General features: G+C 58.2%; 8 protein-coding genes across 8 annotated transcripts; 5 read left to right on the top strand and 3 right to left on the bottom strand.

Annotated features, from left to right (window-relative positions):
• The first annotated feature begins 654 nt into the window (after window positions 1–654).
• Window positions 655–2,395, top strand: SCHCODRAFT_02641759 (uncharacterized protein). The gene is made up of 4 exons (XM_003026902.2): window positions 655–1,417; window positions 1,487–1,667; window positions 1,738–1,921; window positions 1,974–2,395. Exons 1-4 carry the CDS (start codon window positions 869–871, stop codon window positions 2,077–2,079), a joined length of 1,020 nt encoding a protein of 339 aa, XP_003026948.1. The 5' UTR covers window positions 655–868; the 3' UTR covers window positions 2,080–2,395.
• Window positions 2,396–2,865: 470 nt separating this feature from the next.
• Window positions 2,866–4,315, top strand: SCHCODRAFT_02641761 (3-hydroxyanthranilic acid dioxygenase). The gene is made up of 7 exons (XM_003026901.2): window positions 2,866–2,910; window positions 2,963–3,328; window positions 3,380–3,447; window positions 3,507–3,587; window positions 3,648–3,750; window positions 3,825–3,907; window positions 3,958–4,315. Exons 2-7 carry the CDS (start codon window positions 3,232–3,234, stop codon window positions 4,048–4,050), a joined length of 525 nt encoding a protein of 174 aa, XP_003026947.1. The 5' UTR covers window positions 2,866–2,910; window positions 2,963–3,231; the 3' UTR covers window positions 4,051–4,315.
• Window positions 4,314–5,544, bottom strand: SCHCODRAFT_02591685 (uncharacterized protein; the record flags this gene model as incomplete). The annotated part of the gene is made up of 3 exons (XM_003026804.2): window positions 5,512–5,544; window positions 5,366–5,449; window positions 4,314–5,298 (listed from the first exon to the last, which is right to left on the bottom strand). Exon 3 carries the CDS (start codon window positions 5,169–5,171, stop codon window positions 4,314–4,316), a length of 858 nt encoding a protein of 285 aa, XP_003026850.1. The 5' UTR covers window positions 5,172–5,298; window positions 5,366–5,449; window positions 5,512–5,544.
• A 5,147-nt stretch (window positions 5,545–10,691) lies between these two features.
• SCHCODRAFT_01075783 (uncharacterized protein) lies at window positions 10,692–10,914 on the top strand (the record flags this gene model as incomplete). The annotated part of the gene is made up of 2 exons (XM_050340978.1): window positions 10,692–10,805; window positions 10,858–10,914. Coding segments are annotated over 2 exons (171 nt in total), but the record flags the coding sequence as incomplete, so codon positions are not given.
• SCHCODRAFT_01039703 (uncharacterized protein) lies at window positions 10,897–12,527 on the top strand. The gene is made up of 3 exons (XM_003026900.2): window positions 10,897–10,926; window positions 10,989–12,208; window positions 12,259–12,527. The coding sequence occupies exon 2, from the start codon at window positions 11,199–11,201 to the stop codon at window positions 12,201–12,203; it is 1,005 nt and encodes a 334-aa protein (XP_003026946.1). The 5' UTR covers window positions 10,897–10,926; window positions 10,989–11,198; the 3' UTR covers window positions 12,204–12,208; window positions 12,259–12,527.
• Window positions 12,528–12,692: 165 nt separating this feature from the next.
• On the bottom strand, window positions 12,693–13,251 carry SCHCODRAFT_02518173 (uncharacterized protein; the record flags this gene model as incomplete). Its single annotated transcript, XM_003026803.1, has 3 exons — window positions 12,693–12,967; window positions 13,028–13,116; window positions 13,178–13,251. 3 exons carry the CDS (start codon window positions 13,249–13,251, stop codon window positions 12,693–12,695), a joined length of 438 nt encoding a protein of 145 aa, XP_003026849.1.
• Window positions 13,252–13,386: 135 nt separating this feature from the next.
• Window positions 13,387–16,221, top strand: SCHCODRAFT_02641768 (uncharacterized protein). The gene is made up of 8 exons (XM_050346232.1): window positions 13,387–13,832; window positions 13,919–14,154; window positions 14,227–14,454; window positions 14,504–14,570; window positions 14,626–14,760; window positions 14,822–15,243; window positions 15,435–15,560; window positions 15,787–16,221. Exons 1-8 carry the CDS (start codon window positions 13,659–13,661, stop codon window positions 15,920–15,922), a joined length of 1,524 nt encoding a protein of 507 aa, XP_050197632.1. The 5' UTR covers window positions 13,387–13,658; the 3' UTR covers window positions 15,923–16,221.
• On the bottom strand, window positions 16,142–17,856 carry SCHCODRAFT_02641770 (uncharacterized protein). The gene is made up of 3 exons (XM_050346233.1): window positions 16,879–17,856; window positions 16,648–16,693; window positions 16,142–16,572 (listed from the first exon to the last, which is right to left on the bottom strand). The coding sequence occupies exons 1-3, from the start codon at window positions 17,638–17,640 to the stop codon at window positions 16,556–16,558; spliced, it is 825 nt and encodes a 274-aa protein (XP_050197633.1). The 5' UTR covers window positions 17,641–17,856; the 3' UTR covers window positions 16,142–16,555.
• Window positions 17,857–18,733: the final 877 nt, after the last annotated feature.

Below are 18,733 nucleotides of genomic sequence, written 5' to 3' on the forward strand. Positions count from 1 at the left end.
CAATTGTTCAACTTCACTCTGAAAAATTCCACTCAAAGGTCAGGAGCACGATTCTTGAGGAGAGATTCTCTCTTCTTCCTCTAGTTGTAGTATAGCTTATTGGATCATATATTCTCAGATGCAGCGCTACCTTTCGAGTGGCCAATCTCAAATCATGTCCCGTAGATAATATTGAGAGGAGCTCATATCCTTCCCGGCTGGTTCGCGCTCGATTGATCACGAAGAGCCAGTGCTCCCCAGTTTCATTGCTCTCGCCTGCTGGCTTACGTGCAGCGCATCATACCTGAGGCCAGATTCTCTGTCCCACCTTTTGTGGATGAATCGATGTCAGAAATAAGCGCGGCCCATATCCGTTTCAAAGCCCACAGCGGACACGACCGCGGCACATTCCCGATATGCTCGGAGATATTCCAGTGAGTATCCGCGCAACTCGGCCTGACAGAAAGAGAAAGAGATTCCCTGAAGGAGGCCGGCTAACTCCGGATGGGTGTTGTGATACCTTGCTTGTGTGTGTTTACGGGCTGTCACGGGCCGGCTTGTCACGTCACGGGCTTCGAACTTCCCGCTTCCGTCCGTCCATTATGTTCAGCGACCGACTATCCTCCGTTAAGGTTGCTTTCGCCGGCAACATTACGCATGGCACCCTGTTGAAGCGGCCCGTCTACGTCCCATGACCTTGGATGAGGGAGGAAGGGATGGTATAAAGGCGACTGCGAGACGGTCGTCGCGCGTGCAGACGGACGCCTGCGTCAACTCTTTGGTTATCTTCTGACGGCGTTATCTCCGACAAACCTGAGCGACCTGCTCTGTGACTAACGGTCATCCAGCTCGTGTTTCTCGCTAGGTCTGCGCAAGGCAAACCTTGACTATGCTCGCTATGCTCTCTTCTCTCGCTGTCTCTGGCGCTTTCCTCTGCCTCGCCAGACCATCCCTCGCATCCCTTTCCCCCAATACAATCACCAATCTCGTCACCTTCGGAGACTCTTACACTGACGTGCAGAATGTCGGCGACGGCGGCATCGCATGGCCGGAATACGCCGTCCAGTACGCCAGCGACGCGTCGAACTCAACCGTTACCCTATACCCATTCGCGCGCTCCGGCGCGACGTGCTCGAATAAAATTACCTACCGGCCATTCCCGTCGCTCTTCGAGAGCCAGCTGCCAGCGTACTATGCTGGACTGGATAACGGGACGGTCCCATCCGACGTTGATGCGGAGAAGACGCTGTTCACGCTCTGGATTGGGACAAACGACGTGGGGTCGAACGCGCTGTTGACGGGGCCCACGCGGCTGGAGGATAAGAGCTCGAATTCGACTGTCCCTTCGGATGCGACGATTGTGGATACGGTGGGGTGTGCGGTGGATTGGGTACAGGAGCTGTATGACCATGGGGCTAGGAATTTCTTGTTCCAAAATGTGGGTACAGCGTTGATTGATATTCGAATGCTTTCCAAGTCGAGGAATATACTGACAATTCCACCCCAGATGATCCCACTGGAGACGGTTCCGACGTACTCACCAAATGCGTATCCGACCAAGTTCTGGACGGCACCGAAGAATGCGACCGAATGGAGTGTGTTCATGCGAGAATTGACGACGTCGGGGAACAAAATCGCAGAGCTGCTGCTCAAGCAGCTGGCGCCGAAGCTGGATGGGGCGCACGTCGGTGAGTGTTGCTCACCTTCATCGCTTTCGAAGAGCGACATGACTGCACCTGCTGACCATCAGAATGACAGGCCTCTTCGACTCTCATTCTCTCTTCGCCGATATGTACGCTAACCCGGCGGACTACCTGAATGGCACTGCACCGTTCAACGTCACCGGCGCGGTCCATGCTTGCGTGTTCGAGGTGGGAGAATCGACGAGCGATCCTGGAGACTGCACGACCGTTGAGGGGACGGACAGGGATAGCTACCTCTGGTGAGTGCCCGAATATCGATCTGTAAGGTCACCTTACAGACTGCGCTTTCAGGTTCGACGAGCTACATCCGAGCGAGCAGGCAGACCGCGAGGTGGCAAAGCAGATATCTGAAGTAATCCTGGGCGAGGAGAACAAGTGGACGACGTGGCTCAGTTAAATGACTGGCAATACACGCTCGCAGCTCCTGCTGTACACTAGTCCTGGGATGGCCGGCACGCCGTGCATAGTCGCCGTCGCGGCGACTGAGGCGGTCTCGCCGGCCGGTGTAGGGGTATATAAGAGGCAGCGTCACAAGGGAAAAGGCATTTCTTCATGACCGAAGAGGAGCTCATATCCGCGCCATGTCCGCTGATGTCGCGATCGTCGTTCGAACCACCCACTCTACGTCCACGTTCTCCGACCTTGACTCCTCCCTTCATGACTGCAGTGAAGAACGCTGTGTCCCTTCCTTGACTGCAGCGAATACAATGCCCTCGTACTTCCTTATCGCGTCCATCACCGTGGCTGAGTGATCTCAACCTGCCTTGCCGGAGCATACGCTGTCAGATCCCAGGGACCTGCCGAGGGGGCATACGATGAGTCCACGATTACAGTCGGCACGCCGCCGTCGCCGCATCACGTTGCGTGTCGTCGTCAGGATCGCGACTGCATGAGGAACGGCTCGATCAGTAAGTATAGCACTCAGAATGGATAGGGGCGATCTCTCCGTCGAGACCTTCAGCCCCTCCTTGCTTTTGACCTTTGCAGCGCCTCGGCAAGCGTCCGGACTCTCCAGTGCTTGGGTCTTCCCTTCATCAGCCTGAACGCGCAGCTCTGACTTGCGCGTCATCCCGAACGTCCGACATCGCGCCACATCCCAACCCTCAACTCCGCTCTCGTTCTACCTCGACTCGCCCAGGCGTGAACGACGTCCGTATCGCTCTGCTGCGTTATCCATCCATCAGCAAGCCTCTTGTGATCGGCGGGTGCGTACCGTATAGATCGACAGGTGCGTCTCGGTGATCAGCGAGGGCGATATGCGAGGCTGACTCGTCTGACAGGCTGCTTCATCTCCCTTCTATCATCCTCCTCTCATAAAGCCCCCTCATTGCCTTCCACCGTTCTCCATACACATCGGCGACAGTGGCGACACGCTCTGGGACCTTCACACGAGTCATCCCGATCTCCATAAGCCACCAATATCGGGCTTAGACAGCGCTTGGTCAGATAGGCCTTGCTGTCCCACGACTTAGTTTATAAGACTGTCGTTCGCATTCTGACGACTTCCTACATCACTTCTTCAGTCTCCGGCATACGCCAATCATCTACGATGCCTCTCGCTCCGCCTCTTAACTTCAAGGCTTGGCTCGCCGAGAATGGCGATCGCCTTCAGCCGCCTGTGAACAACTTCTGCCTGTATAGGGGAGGTGAGCTCTATCTTTGATTGACGAGGGCTCGGACTGAGAAGTACGCTGCAGGTGACTTCATCGTCATGGTCGTCGGTGGGCCGAATGAGCGTAATGATTACCATGTGAACGAGACGGAGGTCAGTCGCTGGGTTCGCGTCGCGTCTCTTTCAACAATTTGGCTGCTTTCTGATCCCAGGAATGGTTCTACCAACACAAGGGCGCGATGCTGCTTCGCGTCGTGGATGAGGGGAAGTTCCGGGATATCCATATCGAGGAGGTACGTGCGAGCCAATCGCTTGCCATGCCGTTGTGGATTGCTTATCCTCTCTCGTTATAGGGCTCGATGTTCTTGCTCCCTGCCAACACGCCGCACAACCCAGTGCGCTTCGCGAACACCATTGGCCTCGTCTTGGAGAGGGAGAGGCCGGAGGGTAGCATCGGTCAGTAAACACGGGTTGATCTCCTTGAGAGGCGAGAGGTGGTAGTATGCATAGATACTCATTCTCGCCTTTAGATCGCCTGCGCTGGTATTGCAAGAACCCGGAGCACGCAGAGCCTACGATCATCTACGAGGAGAGCATGCATGTCACGGATCTGGTAAGTCATGGTCGAAGGAATTTTGGGGCACTTTGTTGACCTTCCCTCAGGGTACGCAACTCGCGCCCGTCATTCGTCGTTGGCAGGCGGAGGAGGATCTGCGGAAGTGCAAGGCGTGCGGGCAGGTAGCGAAGCCCAAGTAGAGGGAAGCCTCGGTCATCGTGGGCGTGTCGATCCCATAGGTCAACGTGGACGCCTCTAGGTGCATACAGGGGACGCGCCATAAAGGCGTGACGCCCAAGTGTACGATGAGGCATCGAATTTTATTTGTATGTACGAAGGAGAAAGATGATGAGTAGGACGGTCTATCTTGTATGTATGAATTACGATGTAGAATATCGAAACGCGCTGTGGGTCCGAAGAGACAGAAAAACTATGGACGCGGAATACACATGGGCAGGCACACTCAATCGTCGTCTGCACAAACCTTGCATAGAGCCGCCAAGACCAGAAAGATTTCCTCTACCGCCGCCATTATAGCTGGTCCAACCATTGCGGCTAGTGCGCTCTCTTTGACGGACAAGAAGTCGTCCTGAGTTATGGCTGTACGCAGGACCGCGGCCCCCACTGCTCCCATCGCAGCGCGTACGCCCATAATTATAGGCCACCGAATAAGAAAGAATGGGAGGACATGGAGGAACATAGTCTCGACTATGTACAAAGGGAAGAGGACAACCCCGCCGACAGCGCCAACGGAGGCAGCGGATGCGGCAGTGACGTCGAATGCGCTATGTTCAGATTTGAGAACTTGCTGGCCGATGAGAATAGCGACTACGCTGCTGAAGGAGGCCAGCGCCGCGGCTTCCACACAAAGGATTTGCAGGGAGATGATCCACTGCATATATGTGGCGACGGTCGAGAGGCAGCCTCGAGGGTGCTCGGGCTCGACGGCGGTGTCATCCGATGGCGAGGGGGGAGGGATTCCGGGTGGAGTAATGTTTCCTCCCTCGACGTCGGACTTCCCTTTGCGTGTGAAGGAAAAGAGAAGTTTTCCGGCGACGGTGCCGGCCAGGAGCTTCACCGCGAATGACGCGGGCGCGAAGGATTTTTGCTTCAACAAAAGCCCAAAGCCTGTCAGCGGCCGGAGCAAGGTGGTACTCTTCAAGGAACCGAAGAGAGGGAGTGAGACGGCGGTCGCCTGTACGCGGCCAGGGATGCGCTGCGCAGTCCCCGGAACTGGAGTGATCTGAGGCTGTTCGTTGGGGGTGGCGTGCTGGAATGCCGGCTGAGGCAAGGGATGCGAGTCGTGGGATATCGTAGACATGTTTTAGCGTCGGATGGTCGTAGGCGATGGTCGTGCGATGTAGTATGTGGCGGACGGAGGTCGTGAAGTGGGCGTATCTCCTTGCTTCCCTCTCCCCCTCAGAGACCTTTTGACCAGCAGCAAGTTCCTTTGCGGCATGGGAGGCGTAGTCAATGGTGACAGAAGACGAACACCTAAACAATAGGAAGACGCACGAATACCCACAGGCGTGGCTATGTGGCACAGGCGTGGTTATGCGGAACGAAAACTGTATGCTCCATGCAAGGCAGTCATTTCTGCTTTGTAGACATGGCATGTGTAAACTTCGCAGCCGTCTAAAGAGGAAGTTTCAAGGACTCACATTCTATCGACCAGAAAGGATAGAATATCGCATCCGCAATCGATTCGAGAAGCATGCAGACTCGCTATGCAGTCTGATCGACTATCTAAATGGGAGCTATCTGGCGTACATGAGCGGACTGAGGAAAGCTGAGCGGAGGAGAAAGCTTCAGAGTTTGCAGTCAAATCAATGCTTCGCGCGACGCGCGATGTGACAAGAGGCAAGGCGCTTCGAACTTGGCCGGCGGGCAACGCCGTTCCATGCACACGTGCAGAGCACGTGACCAGTTCGACTTTCCTTGAAGTTCGAAGTTCTTGGCGCCTGTGAGCATGCCAGGGCGCACGCTACTCAAGATACTGCTGGTATAAGACACTCTTTTCTCCCGCTAGTAATGACAGTGAAGCGGTCATGCTTTGGTAAGCGACAGCCTTCGCTTACATGGTCACGGTCGTCACCCCTTTTCTCATTGCCTTCTCTGCAACGCTACATGTCCCACACTCATATCGATTTTTTTTTCCTTTACAAAGAAGACGGTGCGACCTCTATCACTACCTGCAGGTGAGTCCTTGAAGGTTCACAAAGTCCACGTGGCCATGCCATAAAAGTCCACCCATCGTTTTGTCTCTCGCATGACCTTGCCATTTGACCCCTCTCATCTAGAATAGCATCCCTCCTTACGCCACATCCTTTGCTTGAGCACCGCGTCGACGCCAATACACATCAATCTGCTGACTCAGCCTCTAAATTGGTAACAACCCACATTTGATTCCGTTTCGGTCCTTACATAGAACGGCCATGTCTTCGCCACCTCCGCCGCAGTTGCAGCTCAATATACCGTCCAATTCGACGTCTTTCAAGCGCTCATTCGGTCAACTAGGTATAGACATCGAAGAAAACCCATCTCAGAACTCCAATAATGACGGCGGCGGTGATCGCGAAGCGAAGCGCGCTCGCAGCGCGAGCGTCGTTGGCGACGGCATAAACGACCCAACAAGTTCGGACGAAGAAAGGCCAGGGTCATCCTTTGCAGGTCCGAGCAGCAGTCGGCAGACAAGAGGAGACACAGCGCATCCCTCGGCCTTTGCACCGCCCGTCATGTCAGCGCATGATCAGAACAATAGCAGGTGCGTGGCCCGCCGCGAAACACCTATCTTCTCTTTCCCTGACATCTTCGAGCAGCATGGGGCCGTTTTCAAGCCGCGCCGCCGCTCCCTCCAACCTCAGCAGTAGCCGCCCGATCGATACACCCCCGCGGCTCCCAACGCCACCCGCATTCGATGTTGATATGCCCGCGGCGGACGTAGACGTGCTCGCGCCCTTCGGTCCACCATCTCCAGCGCTCCCTTCGCCTTCTACCCAGCAAGATCCGTATAGATCGTCCGTCGAGCGCTATCGCGCCTTCAACAATGCCCTTTCCGTTCTCCGCGACGATGTGCAGGCGCCCGCCGAGCCGAATTCTCGCGCGCGCCCTGCGTCGCCCCCACCAACGCTGCCGCCTCTCACGCTTCCGACGAACGAGTCCCTGACGTCCGAGCCGCCCCCGCGTGTAGACCTGCCCACCAATGAATGGCCGGCGCTGCGTGAGAGCGAGATAGGCTCGTTCCATTCACACCTGAGTTCGGCGCTCGATTTCCTGCGTCAGGATGAGCAACTGCCGCCCCCACCCCCGCCGCCTGGCGACAACGATTTGCATGAGGCGGGATCCAGTCGTCATCATCCAGAGGTGCATCCCCGTCGAGAGCCTATCCGCGTGGTTTCGCGGAGGCGGCCCAGGGTGCGCTCTCCATCACGTGGGAACCGCGTTGGCGAGCGGCCACCGACTTTGCCTCTCCCTCATCTGAGTGAGCCCCCAACGCTCCCGCTGCCACGCCTCAGCGAGGATAACCGCGAGTCGTTCCTGAGAGACTACGAGGAGCTTCTGCGGCGGTACGGCGTTGCTGGTGCAGGTGATACAGAGCAGCGCCAACCTTCCGACTCTTCCTCGGTCAGCAGGTCGCGGAACGCTGAAAACACATCTCGGGTCCATACCTCTGCCTCTCGAGTTGGCTACGACGACATCGACTCCGAGATCCCAGAACTGCGTCCCGTCTCCCCGAATTCTGAGTCGGCATCGCCTCGCATGTCCGATTGGTCTGATTCATCCGAGTCTGACTTCGACACTTACTCGCGGTCCAACGCATCGCGCTGGCGAGGCCCCCCGCGCCCGAGATATGACCATATGTGGGCCCGTATACTTGAGCAGTCTGCTACCACTAGGAGGGCTGATCTCAGTCGACGTGGCGGTCTTCACGAGGATGCGGTGGCGGGGTACCCTCGCGGCCTGGAGGACCGAGAGTCTAGCGCGAGAAGCAGGCGTACTGCAGGCGATCATCGTGAGGCGGGTGCTACTTCCTCTCGCGTCGGTAGCCTGGGGCGCAACAGGAGCACTAGCCGCGAACAACGCCGCGAAGGTCTTGACTACTACCCCTCCATCGACTCATCATTTGCGGCGCCCTCGCGGTTGGGCGAGAGTCGTAGGCGGAGGCAGGAGCTTGATATAATGGAGGGCGGACCGCGCAGGCCTGGGAATAGGAGGACCCTTGGTGCTGACATGCTTCGAAATATCGTTTATGACCCGTATACCGACTGGTCGGACGACGAGTGGTGGTCACCTGCTGGGGGGCCGGGGCCGCCCTCTGCTAGCGCTAATCGCCCGGCGACATCAAGTACTCGACGATCTGCATCTGGACAGCCTGGCGCATTGCTTGCTCGCCCACGGTCGTCATCGGCGCAGCGTCCCCCACCTCCCTTTCAGGATCAGCGAATCAATGCAGACGACCGCAGCGAGCACCTCGACCGCCTCCGTCGTTCTATGCTCTCCATGATCAGCGATACAACTGTGCCGTCAGGCTCGAATCAGCGAGCCACGGGAAGTGGCTCCAGAGAGACTGCCTCGGCAAGTGACAGCGCTAGCGCTCCCTCGAGGGGCAGAATGAGCGCATCCGGAGTCAGTGCGACACAACCGACGGTTGGCAGTGCACCGAATATGGCCGGAAGGGCATCGACCACGGCTGAAGACAGCACAGGAGCTGCCGCTTACGATGCCTTGACGCGCACCATAGACGCGAATCGCGAGGAGCGCAGAGTCCACTGGCTTGAGCATATGCTCTTCCCTGGGCCGCCACCCCCTATGGATGCTAACAGGCCTATGTCTCCGCGCCCGCCCTCGCCGAGGTCAACCCTTTTCGATGACTTCCTCACGGGACCAGCACCCCCTTCGGTGTCACCCGCGGTCTTGCCTGGTTCGACGTCGACTTCAGCAGGGCCGTCCTCAACGGCTAATTGGGAGGGCTCAGCGTCGTCCACCTCAGTTCAGCCGCCATCTGAAAGCTCGGTTTCTGTGCGACGAGGGTCTCGCGGCTTGCGCCTCCCCCCTGTGTACTCCTCGTTGAGCGCCACGCCCCCTCTGCCGACACCGGATTTCGGACATCCATTCGACGCGGAGATGTCTGGCCCCGTTCCAGGTTCAAACGTGAATAGCGTTGCCCGTGAGGATGCATCTGGCCCGCCATTCGAATCTGCCCCTCATGTTGACTCGGCCATGAACGTCGACATGCCGGAATCAAGTGCCAGGGACACGGACGTGACGATGCATGACGGGACGCGGACGGACGATGACGAGAGACTCAGCCTTCTGCGCGCGCTTCCCTCGTACGATAGTGTTGCTTCGGAAAGGCGTGAGATGTCGCCAGTGCGCCCAGTACCGCCGGCTGGCAGCGATGCGAGTGCGTTGCGACCACCTGCAAACGAGGACGCGCCCGCCACCCTCCTTCGCACCGGTGCATTCCCTCGGAGTCACTTGAGACACCAAAGGCCCCTGTTGCCCGAGGAGCCATGGCGCCCGAGACTGCAACCTGCGCACTGGGGCGCAGCATACCCGCGCGGCACTCCAGAATCCTCGCAGACGCCGGAAGCGGCGCGTCCGACCCCGAGGCGGTCGCTGATACCACCGAACAGACGCTACCCTGGAGATACCTCGAACTCCGCACAGCCAAGCTCTAGTGTACAGCCGACGCACAATGGCCTGGGCATGCAAATGATGCGCCGTCTTGCGGGCCAGGGTGTCACTGACGCGGAACGGGAGCGCGCGGCGCGTGCTTTCAACCCGCAGGATTTTGCACCTGGACCGTTCCGAACGACGATGCAGCGCTTGGCGGACAATACTTTGCAGCGTGCTGGAAGTGAGCGCAGTCGGGCCTTGCCCACGTCTACCTCACAGTCGACACCTACGAGTGCTGCTGGGCCGTCAACATCGGGTCGCCCTCTTAGTATCCCACCTGTAGACACTCAGGGAGGAGAGGACGTCTTGCTGCAAAGGGTATGTTATTGTGCGTTTCTCGTTGCTGATCTTTCATTAACCCACTCTGCAGGCTTTGCTGGAATCCTTCGCTAGTACCCGCAGGGGTCCCTCGGACAGCGAGGATCGCGCAGCAGTGCGCACGGCCGACTCGTCATCGAACCGTCCTCATCATCATGTGACTGCCATCGATCATGTCCCCACCACCCCTTCTGGAAGCCCTCCCGAGACCGCTTACTTGGATGCCCTTCACTCTCTAGGACGCGCGCAACCTGCCTCTAACATGTTGCCACCGTCGAGGCCCCCGCCTCCGTACGCGCCAAGTCTGTTCGGGTCTGAACCGCCTCGACGCCGCGTCCGCCCAACGTGGCAAATCACGCGAGACGAGACCGAACGTCGCACACTCGACTCCCAAGAACTCCCGCGTAGGGATCCTATAGAGAGGGCGCGAGGTCGGGAAGCCCCATCTCCAGAAGCCCTGACGATACCCCCTGCTTTGCGCGAGCGATTACTGCAAGACGCGCGACGAAACGCTGTGCCACCATCGCTGACATTTCGCCCGCTTCCAGAGGCTGCCGACTATGCGGCGGCTTATTCATCACATCCAGCGCACGCCGGATGGCCGGAACCCCCTCAGGGTTCTGACGTAGCGCAGCCCACCGTGAACCGGTCGTCAAATGAAAGTCGACAGAGGCGCGTACTCCCAAGAACTGCCCCTATGGACACTCCTCTGTCCCTCCTGCCACGTTTAGTGAGTTATTCGTACTTGAACAATCTGCAAGAGGTTTTAATTTAGCATGATTAGCAGCGTCTTGACGAGCATCTTCAACACCCAGTGCTGGATCTCATGCGGTTCGGCTCGTATGAACCGCGGCATCGGGGAACGCCTCAGGGCGTGATTGACGCCCTTGAGACCGCACAATACAAGGACTGGAAGAATGAAGATAGTGACGTTCACTGTCCGATCTGCCTGGATGATGTAGGTTCTTGTTTCTGAGTGAAGAGCGATTCACACCTGACTTCTTGTATAGTACAATGCCGAAGATCGAGTCACGAAGCTTTCCGGATGTCGCCATTGGCTCCATCAGCAGTGTCTACATGTAAGCACGCCGTCTTCATCTTATCATCTTATCGAAGTGCCACACTGACCGCTCTTCGTTAGCAATGGCTCCAGACCGCACAAACCTGCCCTGTTTGTAGGCAGCCTGTCCGCGGAGCAGGGCATCGCTCCGCCGCCGCCATCAGCGCCGAACCAGCAGTGATCAGTCAGCGTATACGCGACCTTGCTGCGCGCCGACGCTCCGAGCAGCGGGAAGAAGGGCGCCACTGGACCTCGGGCGATATCCCTGCCCGTCATGCAATCGAGACGCGTATGCGCAACCTTCGGGAGACGCAGACCCGCCGGGAGGAGGGCGCGCGGATGCGCCTTCAGGCGTTCGAGGATGCGCGCGCTCGTCTGCGCTCGTTCGAGTCTTCGTCGCTCGATGATTCGCTGCTTGATACAGTGCGCGACTTGCCTGAACGCATGCGCTATCCGATGCGCCGTCCTTCTGCCGCGGGGGGCTCGGTTGCCGCTCCTGGTCCATCGTCAGCTGGTCTTAACAGTGCGCCGCCGCCAACCTCTTCAGGTCCCTCGACCTCCGCGACCTCGACCTCGGTCTCGTCCCAAGCGCAGCGCTCAAGCAGCGTAGCCGAGATGCGCGCGCGAGCTTTCAATGGCTCTCGTGGCGATTTCATGGACATTCCGCCGTTCGTGCCTCCCCGACGCCTGGACCCAAGCTTGCCCGCCTCTATCTCACGCAGACAGCCCTTCATGCCCGGTTCGAGCCGACCGCCTTTGGGTCGAGATATGTTTGAACGCATGGGGATGGATGTTATGGAGGTTCGGACCGATGGAGCGTCGTCCGAATCGTGGATGGACACTATGCGCCCGCTGCCGGTGGGGATCGAGGTGCCGACGTCGGCGTCGGCGGTGAGGGGTTCACCGCTGCCTTTTAGGAACGAGCCTTCGGCGGTTCCGACTGGTCAAGCAGCGCCTACGTCGAGCGAGAGTGCTGGCCCGGTTGGCGAGGCAACCCAAGCGGTCACTGCGAATGCTGCCGGCTCCTCGACTATTGCACCTGCCTCCATTGCTTCTAACGAGGCTACGGCGTCGGGTAGCACTCGGCCGTCTGAGGGTAGCGACGTTAATCAGACCTCGGGCAACGCTCAGCAGGAGCACGAGGAGGTGCGCGCGATGATCGAGGACGCAGCCCCTCAGGCGGCGGAAGAGGGCAGCACGCAAGTGGGGACCGACGAAGGCACACAGACAGAGCCGGGCGCCGCAGGCGAACCCGAGCGAGGCTGGCCGCGCGTCTACCGGATGTGGTATGGCTAGACCAGGTGCGTGCGTCCGGCGACCGTATCGTTTGGGGCTAATATTCGTATTACAGTAGGTTGCCTGTTCCCTCGCGCAATGAAATCCCGACGCTACAAGTTCCAAACCAAGTCTGTGCTAGAACCAAATAACGCAGCGGGGCGCGTATCGACAAGACTGCTCTATCCACAACTCAAGCACTCTTTCTGTCTACGGACTCGGCCGGCCGGGCGTTGTACTATACACATCGTATTCGTTTTGTTCACGACTGCTATCTATTGCTCGTATCTCACCTAGGCACGATCCTTTTCCTCTAGTCAATCCTATCTTCTCGTCCTCTTCACCATAAATTATTTGACCATACGCCAGGTCATCATGCGAGTGCTTGAGCACTTGGTCCTCAACGCTCGTCGGTAGGTGTTTTGCATGCAAGTCCATGACGAAATTATGGATATCCTGTAGAAGTACTGTATCTCATACACGGCTAGATAAACAGCCAATCGCCAACGTCTATCTCCTCTTCCCTTTCGCCTTGCTCTTCTTTTTCGTGATGTACTCCGACACCCACTCATTCGGCTCGTCCTCTGAAGTGGTGTTGTTTTGCCCTCGCAAGTCCACTTCCACAATATCTCCGTACGGACGCGGTGGTGGCGGGGGAGGCGCTGCATCTGCTGCTCGTGATGCTGCCTCAATCTCCGCAGGGCTCACATCCTCGCCTCGTCGTAGTCGCTCAGCAATTTCGGGCGTGATGCGCACTTGGCGAACGCCGGTTTGGAAGCCAGGTGCTGAGGAGGAAAGTCAGAACTGAATGAAAGCCCAGCGACAAACATTAGGAAATTACTGACCTCCTTTTCCGATACCTGTCCTCTTTAGCTTGTCCGCAAGGTACCACTTGCGCGCATACCAAGACACGACGAGGATGAGAGGGGGGATGCTGTCATAAAGCTCGAGGTCAGCATAAGGGGCGACGAACAAGGACGCTTCTAAGCACTTACACGATGCCGAGGATGACGGGTAGGTTCGTCTCCTCATAGGAGGGCGGGGGAGGTGTCCGAGAGTTCCACGACATCCTGTGTCGTCGAACTGGCGAACGTGGAGGATTGAGAAGAGACGCGGCTGGGGTGGGCCGAGGCACGTGCGGTCTAGTAGGCGCCGCGGAGTTTTCCGGACCGCTTGCGTTTAGCGCCCATCTGGCGTGTTGACTCTGGCGACCACTTGAAAGGGCTTTTTGCCTGTTTTTCGCACCCTGGACCTCTCCTTCGCGTCTCTCAATAATTAGAGGATACCCCTAGACGATTTTAGAGAAGGACTGGGCTGTTCGTCGGGGCGTACATCAAGTTCGACTATTGGCCGGCCGCGTTCGTTGATCATCCACAAAAACACTCGACATCTGCCAGCGCACTAACGGCGCCCTCATCTGGAAGCAGCACTCACGACGGTTTGGCCAACCCTGCTCGACCATACTCTTGTTGACCCATGGAGTCCGCAACGGCTCCCCTCATCACCAACACCCTTTGGACTCTGTCTACGGCTGCCTTCGTCCTCGGGCTCTACGTGCGGTCGTACAAGTCTCGCGTCATCATCTTTTGCGCGCTTTCAAGTATAATCTACTACCAACTCGTGTACACGAGCACGGGTGATCCGCCCAATGTGAGTTTTGCAGCTTCCCTCGTTCGCTAGCCATGACTTCGAAGATACCTTACCCTCTCTTGCTCACCGGAAACTTCTCTATACAGGACTACTTTTTGGCCAGTGCCTACACCTCCATTTGGTTCATGGCCGTGGATCAGCTCATTCTGACCGACCCGCATCGCGCACTACGAGCGAGGAACCAGACCAAGCTTCCCAGCGAGATGACACCTTGGGACCGCCTGTGCTGGGCCCTCCAGCTACGCATGAACCCGCGCGGCATTAGCTGGAACTTCGAGCCGCCGAAGCACGCGCTGGCGCAGAGGCCGAAGTCGAAGAGCAGGTGTGTATCGTATCGTCTTATGAACCATGGCTCCATGCGATTTGCGGTTCAACACGGCTAACGCTCCGGCAGGCTCACCTTCATTCTCAACCAGCTGCTGGCTTCCTTTTTTGACCTGGTCCTCCTCGATGTCGCGAGCGTGATCTGCAGGAGCATACCCGAGCTGTCCGCCTCTGGGCCGCCGCTGGCCAGTGTCAGTATGGGCGCGTGGTGCCCTCTGCCCGAGGCGTTGGTGGGCAAGGGCATTCCCGTTGATAGCTACCCTTGTGGGTGGTTGACGCGGGTGGGCGCGGTCGCTGGGTGAGGAGTTTTGCTGTGTGATATAACCTCAGCTCATCCAAATCTGCAGCTACGGCTTCTCCGCCTACGCGGCCATCGGCATTGGACATCGTATGTTGAGTATCGTTTCCGTTACTGTGCGTACCTCTTTTTTACCGCTCCAAGGCTCGCTTCTCACGACACTTTCTGTAGCTCGGCGCCCTCCTCAACCGCTCCCTCGGCGGCTGGGGCGATCCCACCGAGTGGCCGCATCTCATGGGCCCGCTGGGTGCGGGCTGCACCGTTGGGGGAGTCTGGGGCTGTACGTGGCATCAAATGCTGAGGAGGGTGAGTAGCTGCGCTGTTTGCTCACGGCGTCGAATTTGCGTATTGATGATATTGCTCCCAGTGCCTTACGCGACACGCCGAAGTCCTCGTCTGTATCCTCTATGGACCGCCGGAGGAAGATGGTGGCAGAGAAAAGAAGGACAATGATAGAGCTGGGCAAGCGAATGGGAAGGCCGCGCAGGCGAATGGGAACGGCACACAGGCGAATGGGAATGGCGTGCAGGCGAGGACGAGCGGCGCGTCAGCAAACGGTGCGAATGCAAACGGAGTGCACACGGACAGCAAGGACTCGCAGGCGAACCACATCCCGCGCAAGTCGAGCACGCCGAGATCTTTGAGCGGCACACTTTCCTCGCTCTACGAAACCTCGCCCACCCCAAAGCGCAGCCGCTCCCTCGCGCGGGGTATCCTGAAGGTCTATGCGACCTTCTTTGTCTCGGGTGTGATTCATAGTAGTGGAGATGCGAGGATTTTGGGCAGTTGGTGAGTGGTGGGTTTGGCCTTGGGTTCGCTTCATGATACGGGGTCTTGATTTTAAGGGGTCTTGAGTCTGCCTGCTCGAGACCGTATATTCCGGGTGTCCTTCTTCCAAAACCACTACCGCGCGCAAAGGACAAACCGCGCGGAGGACACACTGGTGGAGAACAGAGCAAGCATGCTGACCAATCGTGCAGGTCCGCCAGCCGCGCCCTCCCCTTCTTCCTCACGCAGGCGAGCGCGATCATGTTCGAGCGCGGTGTCATTCATGTTGCGAAGAAGACGCTAGGCCTCAGGGATGCGTGGTATTGGCGGGTGGTCGGGTGAGTGGGCTTGTTCTCCCCCAATTCATAGTGCCTTTGCTTCTACTTCTTGCTCGCGGCCTCCCGCGATTTGTATCCATCATCCTTCTTTCATCTGCGTCGCTCTTGCACTGTCCTCCTATAGACATTCACCCTTATTCGCTTCCTCGCTTCCCTTCCTCAGCCCCTTCCGCCGCTGTTCCCGATTCCACGCTACCGAACTCGACTAACACCCTCCCCCCCTCAGCGTCCTCTGGACCTTCACCCTCCTCGGCGCGACGCTGCCCATGTGGATCGACCCGATCGCGGCCGCGGGCGTGATGGACGAGGGCGCGGACTTTGGCGCGGTGAATCAGTGGGTGTTGGCGCGGGTGTGGGGTTAGAGGGCGTGATTCCTTAGATGAGCGCGCACCTCGGGAAGGTTGGTGGGGGAAATAGGACGGGTGATGGGGGTGAGTGGGCGATGGGAGGGTGGTGGGAGAGGACGAAGGAGAAGGGGATGAGGCTGTGGGTCCGATATGATCGAGTTGGAGGACCACACACATTCGTATAGCAATGACGAGATTGGGGGTCCAAACAACGGTCGCCTCCACCGTTCACGTCGCGGTATGATGCGCTTGCACGCGATGCATGTCTTCAGTCAAAATTGCTCGCTTAGGCGCGATATAGATCAGTGACACGCTCAGGCGCGCGCTCGATAGATGAGTGACACGTTCAAGCGCGCGATAGATGAGGTACACGCCCTACCGGGCGTCAGAGTACATTGCCGCTTCGTAGTCTGCATACACACAAGAGTCCGATGTTACATCCGAGTCCTTCGCTTCCTGCCTTCTGTCGCCCCTCTTCGCTTCCTGCCTCCCAGTCTCCCTCATCCGTTCCCCTTATCATCTATCCTCCGTCCCCTCAACCTTCCACCCAACGATCCTGCCCAGAAAACGAGCCCCTAGCTCGACAGCGTCGAGGCCGTCGAAGGCTAACGGCTGGTGGCCACGAAGGCCACCGGCGGGTATACGACTTTAGTTGTTCTTGTTGACTGCGACCCCGTCAGCACGCATGTACGCGACCGTGAAAACTAGGTGAATGCGACCGAGAAAAATCAGGTACTCACAGAAGCCCTTGACCTGGTCGCCGATCTTGTCCGCGGTGGAGTCGTTCTGCGAAGGAGGTTAGTGGGAGGGTTCGCGAAGGGAGGCAAAGCGAGGGGGAAGGCGATGCGGCCGACGCATAGGAGAGGGAGAGGCGGATGGCGCAGAGCACACGCGAGGAAGATATGTAGCGCATGTATGCACGGGCAATACCAAGCGCATATATGCGTTGGAAAACCAAAATCAAAACTCACCAAGTTAAACCCCGCCTTCTCGGCCGCGTACTTGACGCCCTTGTCGTACGCGTCGAGCTTGGGGGCGCCCGAGGAGTTGTTGTTGTTGGACGAGTTGTTGGATGACCCGTAAGAGTCGTTGTCGTTACGGTTGGATGAGGAGTTGCCGTATGACGAAGAGTTGTTGTTGGACGAGGAGTTGTCACGACCGGACGATCCGTAGGAGTCCTTGTTCGACGATCCATACGAGTCCTTGTTAGAGGACCCGTAGGAGTCGTTGTCGTTGCGGTTCGAAGAACCGTACGACGAGTCGTTGCCCCCGCGGCCGGATGCGGTGTTAGAGGAGCCGTAGCTGTCGTTGTTTGACGACCCATACGACGCCTTGTTGCTGTCGCCGTACGACGAGTCGTTGCCGCCACGGCCCGATGAGCCGTAGGAGTCGCCGCCGCCTTGGCGGCCAGACGAGCCGTACGAGTCCTTGTTCGACGAACCGTAGCTGTCGTTGTTATTCGACGAGCCATAGGAGTCGGCGCCGCCCTGACGGCCAGAGGACCCGTAGCTGTCGTTGTTCGACGAGCCATACGAGTCACCACCCTGGCGTCCGCCCGAGCCGTACGAATCGTTGTTGTTGGACGACCCATACGAATCGTTGTTCGATGACCCGTACGAGTCGTTGCGTCCGCGGCCGCCCGATGAGCCGAAGGAGTCGCCGCCCTGGCGGCCTCCTGAGCCGTACGAATCGTTGTTGGACGAGCCGTAAGAGTTGTCGTTGTTGTAGGACATGGTGATCGAGTGCGGTGGGGTAGTAGTGGTGGGCGAAATGTGTGTTGGGTGCAGAGGTGCAAAGAAAGTGAAGATCACAGCCTTCGTCCGCTCCCTTTATACTGCGCACGACGTCAGGCGCTGGTCAGGCCCCGGTGGTACCCATCAGCCGGGGAGGGCCCGGCGCGGAAGGGCGAGATGGAAGGCAGATGCGCTCATCTGCCGAGGAGGGGTGGCGTACGCATCACTCGCTACTGGGGTGGTGCGGGTGCCCGGTGTCGGCGCCGGCGCGGAAGAGGAGACGCGGCAGGAGGATGCCGGCTGCAGGATGCCTGTCCAAGGGGCGCGGGGGCGGTGAGATGAGGGGACTAGGCGCGCTGAGTACAGCCACAGCGCGATGGCGCGCACCGAGTGGTGCTCAGCGCTCAGTTCTGGCTGACGAACGTGGACGTTCGGTACGGAAATGACGTCGCGCGCTGGTGGAGGGAGGCCGTGCGGGCCATATGCTGGCGCGAGTTTGCGGTGGGACTTAGTGGGAAGACGTATGCTGCAGAGGACGATAGGATTCAAAACGGAGATGAGCGCGCCGTCCTGAACTGCGGAGTACAGAGTAGCGCGGGAGGAGGAGGGGCTCGCGCCCTGCCTCCAGGTTCATGGAAGGAGAACGTGGAATCATGACGCGTGACGTCACTGTTCCAACGCGTGTCGTCATTCTGGCGAGAACGTTTGCGGCTGTTTGCAGGTTACTTCTCACCATCACGTTCGCCAGGAAGTCGAACATTGAGCGCCATCCGTCAAGTCGAGCACCGCATACTTGGCCGTTCTCAAGCTCAGTTTGGAGGAGTCTACGGAGTCCTTCCCTTATCTTGACCTCCTATGCTGCTGGTAGTGCCTAGGCCGAATTCCCGAATTTATGGCACGACAACATCCCTCCGAGTACCACAATAGCATGCCGAGACTGCCCTGCTCGCTCTGAAATTACGCCCTCGGCGGACAGTTTTGCCAGTGGGAACTATTTGTTGGACCATCTGCCTCTACCCGAACTCTATCGCTGGGAACCTACTATTCACGCCGACTTCTTCCACTTTTGCAGACAATTACCGTCGTGATTGCT

Source organism: Schizophyllum commune (assembly GCF_000143185.2).
Source record: "Schizophyllum commune H4-8 unplaced genomic scaffold SCHCOscaffold_13, whole genome shotgun sequence".
Lineage (NCBI taxonomy): Eukaryota > Fungi > Basidiomycota > Agaricomycetes > Agaricales > Schizophyllaceae > Schizophyllum > Schizophyllum commune.